General features: G+C 40.5%; 1 protein-coding gene across 4 annotated transcripts in view; it reads right to left on the bottom strand.

The window, feature by feature from the left end:
* Positions 1-10,000, bottom strand: part of col14a1a (collagen, type XIV, alpha 1a) — a 169,290-nt gene that overhangs the window by 105,073 nt on the left and 54,217 nt on the right. For 3 of the 4 annotated variants that reach the window (XM_080427017.1, XM_080427019.1, XM_080427020.1), the window contains exons 6-12: positions 5,045-5,200; positions 4,109-4,228; positions 3,640-3,804; positions 3,164-3,328; positions 2,757-2,914; positions 604-733; positions 194-339 (exon numbers count right to left, since the gene is read on the bottom strand). In XM_080427017.1, the coding sequence (XP_080283143.1) occupies positions 194-339; positions 604-733; positions 2,757-2,914; positions 3,164-3,328; positions 3,640-3,804; positions 4,109-4,228; positions 5,045-5,200 (1,040 nt within the window). The remainder of the gene's footprint in view (positions 1-193; positions 340-603; positions 734-2,756; positions 2,915-3,163; positions 3,329-3,639; positions 3,805-4,108; positions 4,229-5,044; positions 5,201-10,000) is intronic. The other variant, XM_080427018.1, reaches the window with a different exon arrangement.

Raw genomic sequence — 10,000 nt, 5'->3', positions numbered from 1 at the left:
CTCTATTATGAACAAACTTGTTATATCAACAAAACGCATCGCATTCTGTTTGAGTGACATGCATGATGCAAAGGCTTTGAAAGTGAAACTGGCCAAAGTCACTAGCCACCTACTCTATCTATCTATCTATCTATCTATCTATCTATCTATCTATCTATCTATCTATCTATCTATCTATCTATCTATGTCACACCTCATTCTCCTCAGAGGTTCCATCCTCAGACAGTGGTGCATACAGCACCATGTAACCAGAGGCTCCGTCCACGCTGTCCCAGCTGGCTGTCATGGTGCTGCGGCTCGCATCAAGCAACTGGAGGCCTGTCACTGCAGGGAGAGCCACTGTATATATAGAGGATGACACACACATACACACAAACACATGCATGCACGCATGCACGCACATACGCACACAAAATACAGATTTAAATAAATGGAACGTTTTTTGAGCCATACATTACAGTACATATAATAACATACCCTGCATACATCTCTGATGTCCTTTCTAATGAAACACTTTACCATGCAAGCAAACACACAAGTATGCTGCTACAATGTGTCTGTGAGCGTGTGTACACACGTGCGTGCGTACACGTGTGAACTTACGTGTGGTTTGTGACCCCCTCAGTGCTTCACTTGCCTCAGTGGCATACACAGCAAACACAGCCACCTGGTACTCTGTGTGAGAGCTGAGGTGCTGCAAGACCACTGACTTCTCACTGCCTTGAACCACAGCCTGGAGAGAGAGACAGACAGAGAGAGAGAGACAGACAGACAGACAGACAGACAGACAGACAGACAGACAGACAGACAGACAGACAGACAGACAGACAGACAGACAGACAGACAGACAGACAGACAGACAGACAGACAGACAGACAGACAGACAGACAGACAGACAGACAGACAGACAGACAGACAGACAGACAGACAGACAGACAGACAGACAGAAAAGATGAGAAAGGGAGAGAGACAGACAGAAAAGATGAGAAAGGGGGAGAGATTTCAGGGCCGTGAAAAGGAGAGCAAATAGATTAAATCAGCAGTGAGAGAGAAGGCAAGAAATAGAGAAGGAGAAGATAGAGAGACAATAGTTATACGAGTGAGAAAATAAATACACTGTGGGTTTATATACAGTCGCTGTTGGGTTGAAACCTTATATGTATGTCAAAAACCTTTCAGAAAAAAAAGAACCTGTGCTCTAATGGGTCCAATGTAGTTATTATTTAGTCACAAGCTCTTGTTAAAACTTTTAATTGGTTAAATATTTATAAAACACAGAGACAGATTTGACCACTTTCACCCTAATTTGAGCATGTCATTATAGGCAAAACCAAAAAACTCAAAATTGTTCAAGGTTTTTCAAAACTGCCTTCAGCTTGTAGATTGGCTATTTTCACCACTTTTGTGGTCATATACGATCATATGACACAGTATAAAATAGGGCATTCATTTGTAAAAAAAAAACTAATATATGTATATATATATGAAATATGGAGATATAAGGTTTCTTCCTGACAGCCACGTTATTCTGATCAGAGTGAATAAGAATGAGCTGTGGTCTCAGAGAGTGGAAATGTCTCCTCACACTCCACAACATCTGGAGCCTGTCAGCCTCATGACTCTAATGGCTTCTGTTGTAAACTGCTCTGGAAGTGTCTCACAGCTTCCTGGATCAGACAGATCATCTTTCCCTAATGAGCCACTGTAACATGCCACCAAGGAACCATTTACTTTCCTTGTGGATGTACCATGTGGATTTGACCTGTGAAAGTTATCGCCCTGCAGTATGTGTGGACTACCATCCTATGTGAACCTGACAGAGTTGATACTATGTTGCACCTTGATGTCGAATCTAATGTACAATGTATTGATACCCTTTGCATCTTAAAGGGATAGTTCACCCAAAAAAAAGATTTTTTTTCAATCGATTAGTCACCCCATGGAGACTTGAATTCATGGATATTCTTTAGTTTTTGTCGCATTCCTAAGCCAATAATTTGATGACCAGCGGACCGGTAAGTAGCAGTTCCGGTAGGAGACATAAAGGAGACTCTTTGTGTCTCCTACCGTAACCGCTGCAAGTCATTTTGGGGGTGAACTATCCCTTTAATGTCTGATCTCATGTACATACCTGCTGCTAGTGTGGACCTATACCAAAGTGTCACCACCTCGCCGCCCCTTATGTCTACCCTTATGTCAGGTACATACTGTATCTGCTGGTCTATGCTATGCTATGTGTATATATGTAGATACAGTATCTCAGATCTCAGATCTTCTTTCTGAAAACAACAAAACGATGCAGCTTGCACAAAAAGTGATTTCACCCACTTCTTTACACCTGTAAACCTGTGATGTGACAATGAAGTTGAATCTGATTCTGATCCATAATCAAAATGAAAGAGGGAGGGGGAATGGCAAACTAGGGACGGAAAGTGGAAGGTAGAAGGGATAGAGAGAGGGAGATACGGTAAGTGGATGGATGGACGGATGGATGGCGGTGCGTGTCATAGTATAATACATATAATTTACAGTAAATATAACATATACTACAGAAATCTCCTGCTCAGGTTCACCTTCAACAGCAGGGTAAACATGCTGTATTTAAATAAATGTTTATTTAAATACATGTGTTGGTACATTATATCATATCATATCATATCATATCATATCATATCATATCATATCATATCATATCATATCATATCATATCATATCATATCATCTTATATTATATTGTACTGTAGTTCCATATCTACCTCCTCAGGTTTCCTTCCCTGATCAGGATAATAAACAACTCTGTATTTCTCCACACTTCCGGGGGCGTGTCTCCATGTGACCCGGAAGCTCTTGGCTGTGACTTCTGAGGTCACCAGGTCAGTAGGAGGGCCAAACTCTGGCTCCTCTATTATCTGTCCTGAAGCAGGAAGAACAAAAAAATGATAAGTTAAGATCCCTGTAGGATCGATCAATCAATCAATCAATCAATCAATCAATCAATCAATCAATCAATCAATCAATCAATCAATCAATCAATCAATCAATCAATCAACCAATCAAACAAACAAACAAACAAACAAACAAACAAACAATCTATCTATCTATCTATCTATCTATCTATCTATCTATCTATCATCCATGCATCCACCCATTCATCAGCTCTTACTGTGTTTGATGTCCTTATCTTGCTGTTCCACCTGTTCGCATACAACCCTGGTCAGTCCCTCCACTATAGAGCTCATGATACTGAAGTCAGCCACGTTGTAAACATGACCCTCATCAGGCTCTGAGGCTATTGAACGTAGCTCATTCTCATCAGCATTCTTCACACCTGGGAGAGAAGAGGCAAACAATATATTTCACATACATATAGTCAAAGCCTTCATTAGTTCTACGGATGCGACCCAATTTAGGCTCTAAAATGAAATGGGAATGAATAAATTTTGAATGAGTCTCCAAGTGTCGTACATGCAGGGGTCGCTTAGTTTGAGTCCTGTACTGGAAACTCATACAGAAGACCATACAGAAACTCATACAGAAGGAGTAATAATTAACTAGCCAACAGGAAGTTGAAATGTTTGCAGGTGCATACATTGTGATAAAGCTCTCCATGCTTGTTTATGTGTGTGTGCAATTTTTCACCGATAGCAAAAAGCTCGACTCCTGCCTCCCGCAGGCTCTCAGCAGGGGGTATGACGTCATCCTGGGACTTCCCGTCCGTTATCAGGATTCCAACCTTGGGAATGCCACTCCGTGATCCATGCTCTGGCTTGAAACTGTTCTCCATTATGTAGGTCAAAGCGAGGCCTGGGGACAGACAGAGATGGGTAAGCGGGAGGGGGAGATCAAGGCAGAGGGGAGAGAAAGAGAGAAAGACATTGAAAGAGCAGGACACAATGAGAAAGAGGCCATAGACTAAATACACAGTAAAATCCTCACTGTTAATCTATTCATTTGTAACCCTGAGAGTGTATTTATAACCTAATGGTTACATTTATACACTCATAGTTAGACAATGAAAAAGCACTTGCTATAAGGACTCTATGACAGTCTGAAAGTGTGTTACAGTACCTGTAAGTGTATTTCTGTAGCTGTAAGTGTTCTTCAGTACCTGTAAGTGTGTTTCCTCCTTTGTAAGGGAGGTTCTTTACTGCATCGATGACAGTATCTTTAGTGGTGAAGGCATTCAGGTGCCACTCAATCCGGGGGTCACCACTGTACTGGGCGAGACCTGCACGCACACGCGCACACACACACACACACACACACACACACACACACACACACACACACACACACACACACATTAGTGACTATTAGTCAGTAAAAATTAGCTTTTTCCAGAAAAATTACACTTACAGTCCCCCCCCCCCACACTAGTGCTCTGTATCTTAACAATAAGTAGAATTATTATGTTTAGGTATTATCGTTCTAAACCTACACTATGTTCTTGCTGTTAGACATGCACATACTGCCAACCAGTTGAATAAATTACAGAGATTATTAGAGTTTGTGGAAGATGCTTCTGAAATTGTATTCTATTGCTAGTTTGACCTAGCCTGGCTCCAGCCCCTGAAATCGCTAGCCTCGCATTCAGGGTCTGGTGACGCTGTAAAAGGCGGGTCTTTCTCGTTTGCAAATCTAAACGACCCAATCGGGATCGGGATAATCCGGTATGAACCAATCGCCAAAGAGTCCCACTTTGGCCACGCCCCCATCTCAGAAAACCGCTGCACTGAGAGGGCTTTCAGACTGAATAATGGAGTGAAACGAAATGAAAATTCAGTGTCAGGCTAAGTTTGACCAGTTATTCCACAAAATACTCTTTATTCTTAAAATAACCAATAATCAATGTGTGATATGCTTCTACAGAAGACATGCTGACATCTATAGAATCCAAATGACTGAAATCAGTCGTGGCGACTGAGAACTTTAATCCATGCATACGGTATACAGGGAAATCAATAACTACTGTGTAAGACGCGTGAGAAGAGTTTATAAACATGGGATGATAACATTGATGTTGTGCGTACTGTATCTAACGTACCTATCCTTGTTCTGTCAATGCCAACGTCAAAAGCATTGACCAGGTTCTCCAGGAACATGCGGACCAAGCGGAAGTTGATGCGGCCGATGCTCCAGGACCCGTCGACCAGGATCACGATGTCTGCTATGGCCTCAGTATGACACACGAATGGATCTACTGGAAAAGAGAGGATTCTTCAATTTTGTGTTCTTGTTTTGTTTAGAAAATTGTGGGCCAGAAGTTAAAAGGAAAATTAACGATTATAGAGAAAATATGACAGGAGAAAGGAGATGTTGCAAGAGGTTCCATCTGAACAGTATACACAGGAGAAGTAGTAAAGTAGCTCTGACAGAGAGATTACAGGAAGCCTCTGGAGAGGTGATTTTCTTTTCACTGGTCAGTCAACAAAAGCTTAAATATGACAAGTGTATGTGTGTGTATGTGTGCGTGCATTTGCTTGCAGAGAAAGAAAACTATCCCCAGCTGTGTGTTTAGGGTTGTCTTTATTGAACATAGCACATAAATCAAACTGGCAGAAAACAAGTGGAAAAGGGTGAAAGTACATTTGGAAAACAAAGGAACAAGCACCATTTAGTTTCTTTGTTGAAAACACAATCTAAGAAAACCTACCAGAAAATGTGCACGCTGCTCTCTTATTCAATTTATTTTCTTGAAATGTAAAGTTAGTTTACTCAACTGTAAGTTTAAGAACTTTTATAAGAATGTCTGTTACGTCTCATCCATGCTGTGATTAGCTGGTTGGCGCAACCACCTTCTCCGTTGAATTACAGTGAATGCAGAATCAAACCATGCCACATTCAGTGCTGATGACTGTCGACCATTTCTGACCAAAGGCATTAAAGAAGTGTTAACGGTGTGGGAGAAACAACTTAAAGCTGCGATCAACTTTTGTGAATAAAATGATATTCCAACCAGTCTGTATGAGTAGTACAATAAAACTAACACTAACTGTGGCGGCTGGATGTGATCTCTCTGCTTTTCCATTACTGACAGACACTTAGATCCAGTGGTCTCGGGTACGACCACTACTGGTTGATAAGAGGTATTGCATAATATCTTTCCTGCCCAATCAGACTTTACTGTCTTAGCTCAGCAGCAGAAATTTCAGCGGCCACGGCAGACCCAGGTTCGAATCAAGGGTAGGACATAAATCTTACGGATTGCAACTTTAACTCTGAGATGAGTAATAAGAAAAGTTCAGAACAAACAATGAGGAAATGGAAACAGAATTGATGACCGTAGGAGAGAGCAGTAAATTCAAGACACTTTTAGGGGAAGATAGATAAACTGCAAATCACGCACGCGCGCGCGTACACACACACACACACACACACACACACACACACACACACACACCCCCACACACACACACACACACACACACACACACACACACTACCATTAGTAACATAATTTCATAACTTCTTGTCTCTCGCTCCCTGAAGTCATTTCCAGTAATATGACAGGGATATATACATCAATTTGAAGCTACATCGTTCATCTTTTAGCCATCACCAAAAGCAATTATGTACACATTTTGAAAAGGTTGCATATTTTTCTCAGAAAGAAAGAAAAAAAAACAATAAACAATAATGCTGATGTTGTGTTACAAAATATAAACTGCTATTGGGATAAAAGAAAATAACAACAAAAAAACACAAAAACACAGAGTTAAGAGCTTTTACTTTACGGATTATTCAAATCGTCTCACTGGTGATGAGAAATATCCTTGCTATCTAACGCTACCAATGAAACCTATCAAAAAGAAAATCTATAGTCCATTCTCTATGTTGTGGAACAAGGACCCAGACCACTGTAGGTCATTTTCCATTTTCTGGAGGACATCCAAGTCTAGGCCATTCTTTAATGACCCTGGGTCTCCATTGTGAGAGACAAATTCTCATTTGTATCCCAGGCCTAGAAAACTTTAACAATTATGAGGAAGTTTAAGAAAGAAAGTCGCAAGCTAAGCAGAATCTGCTGAGAGGATTGACATTCAATGTGGCACAGAGGTCTACCAGGTCTACCCTTCCTTTCTGAATTGCTGCGGCACCGCAGACCTGCACTCAATAGGAGCTGTTTGGATTGGAAAACCCTGGGGTACGCATTTGTGTAGGATGCAGGGTGCAAGAGAAATCAATGACTATCACTCTTTCCTGTTTGCAAACTTTTTCAGCTGTAGACTTGCTCCATGAAAATGTTGTATAGCTGTCAGTTGACAAGTGGATTGCTGTCAATCCACCTTTAGGCTAGGGGTGAATAAGGAACATCATTTCACACTTATGCTTTGCTAATTAAAATAAGCAAAGCATACGTGTGAAATGATGTTCTTTGTTTCCATTGGATAACTTCAACGAAATGGTGGCCTGAAGGCATCAGACGGTGGAAATATGTGAGGTGGGAGATCAGGCAATATGAGACGTTAACATCTTGAACAAGACTGGAAAGTTAAACCCAGTTTTCACAATGTGATTCATTTAATTACTTAGTATGTATGACATTTTTAGGCATTCAGCAGATGCTCTGATCCAGAGCAACTTACAAGAGCGAGATCAGAGTAAATGGCATGAACCCTCGTCAACATGACAGGGTAAATGGTCACATAGTATAAGCAGAATGCAAGGAAAACTATTTAGTGCTTCAAATCAACTAGGATACCAGGTAAACATCAAACCCAGCAACATCAAACAGACTTTCATAGAATCTCAGCAGTGCACTAATTTGACATAAATCACACAAATGACTGCACTCAGGTACAACAATCGTTAATTATTCAGCAACAATCGGCATCCACTGCTCCAGCCAATATGGCCTTCATCCAAATTCCATCCAAACTAAATAATGACCACACCATTGTAACGATTTAGTTCTCCGGAGGACATCTGACGAATGAAATTGACTCCCTCATTCAATGTTTAATGTAAAACTTTTTTTTTTTTGTATCATTAACATCTCGTCCATCATATCAGCTCTTCCGTCATGTATTATGAACAGCTCTTCAGAACTTTTAAGTCAAAGTGAATAGTGGTTACAACATTACAATAAAAGGCCAAAACAAAACTGTTGTAATCCTTTACAGCAAAATCCATAGTCTTAATTTAACTTTGAAAGTGTAAAAATCTACCAGTATTAGCAGGTGAAGAAAAATAACTAGATGGGAAAAGAAAATGTCAACCATGTATTATGGCCTTTAAATTCTCACTTGTTTACAGACGGAACACGATGAAGAATAAATATTGGAAGGAAATAAGAGAGTGAGAGAGGGCTATAATACACTTTATGACAAAGCTGCATGACAATATGATTAAACTATAGTTTACAGCTATGCTCATGAGGGAAGACAAGATTTATACACCTCTTAATTAGTCACTGGAATAATAACATGCACGTATACACAAGGGGGAATGTACAGATGCATATATTTATACCATTGTGCAAATGCATACAGGAGTCAGGACATGCACTCACACACATCTGTCACATCTTCTGTCTCACATCTGTTGTCATTACTTGCTTCCAGGTATTACACAGGAGGCAACAATTCATGTTTACATGAATTCTTAACAATACATCCCTGACACGAACATTAATCCAACCTTACCAGACCCATAAAATAAGAGCATGGTATTTTATTTCCTATTCAATGTAAGTATGGAGATAGATTGCCTCTTTTCCAGGCTCTGTTGGGGATATTTGGATCCCAAAGACAAGAATTCTCACCAAAACACACCAGCACAGAACACCAGCACACGCACGCACGCACACAGCGTTTTACTGACCGTTCTCAGTAGCGGGGGGGCAGGGCCAGGAGGACAGTACTCCGTGGTGGAAAATAATACTTGGCGCTGGCATTGCCTGGGGAGGCGATAATTTACGATTCTGTGCCTATCGGTATATAACTCGGACAGGGCTGAGTAGGCTCAAGCGAACTTCGCAAACGCTCAGCACGGCAACTCGCGCGCTTTAGCGCACTCTGTGGTGCTTCTCGTGGCTCAAGTTCGCTTGAGACTGCACCCCTCCGTCGCGGTCCAAAACTATACTTTTTCGGCGAAAAGTCTGCGGTTGTTGGAAAAAGTAATGTCTAAAGCTGGAGTCGAACCCTGGGGGTGGGGTGTGGGAGTCTAGTGATTAACAAGGCAAGCCACTAAAAAAAAGAAAGAAAAAAATATCCACAGGATACTACAACTAATAATAATATAATAATAATAATTTATTTTGTTCTTAAAAAAGAAAAAGCTACACATACAGTACTGTATAAAGTGTAAAGCTAAGGTGAACATGGTGCGGTTGAGGTAAGGGTAACTGAGTACGAAGCACTTTTCAGACTCCAGATGGTCTGCTGTGTTGACATTGAAAATAAAGAATACAAAAGAAGCATCAAAACAACATAGATGTTGTGAAGGAACATCAGGGAAAATTTACTTGGAAATACACTAGACCTCATATTTGTGTTCTGATTCAGCATCTCCCCCTTTTGTTTTCCTGGCTTTCTAAAGCCACTGCCACCTTGAAATTATACTCAGGATTCATAAACCTTTATCATCAAGGAATGAGAGACCAAGGACTTCTTTTTCAACAAGTGAGTCTTTATGTCTGACATCTGTCTTTATTTGCCTGAAGTGTTTCTGTTTGTAGACAAAAGAGTGGAGAAAGAAGAGGTGGAAGCTGTTCACATGGTGATTTTTATTTTATTTTCATGAAACTAATTAGATGAGATAGCTCACAGCAGTCAGGTTGGGGTCCCAAATGATCATTGTTTGCTGTGCCAGTCTGGTACTGGTTCAAAACATTTGCCCGGAGAGGTATGAAAAAACTATGAAAGGTTGAATAGAATAGGAATGTGAGACATGGGCTCAATACTGTATATGAATAGAAGAGAAGAGAATAGAAGAGAGAAGTCAAAAGTGCAATGTAAAAGTTATTTCACGGCTTAGTATAAATAACTCCAATAAAATG

The sequence above is a fragment of the Gymnoscopelus braueri genome (genome assembly GCF_963280865.1).
Source record: "Gymnoscopelus braueri genome assembly, chromosome: 4".
NCBI lineage: Eukaryota > Metazoa > Chordata > Actinopteri > Myctophiformes > Myctophidae > Gymnoscopelus > Gymnoscopelus braueri.
Note: the sequence above shows the minus strand (reverse complement) of the source record. Positions and strands in the feature narration are given on the sequence as shown.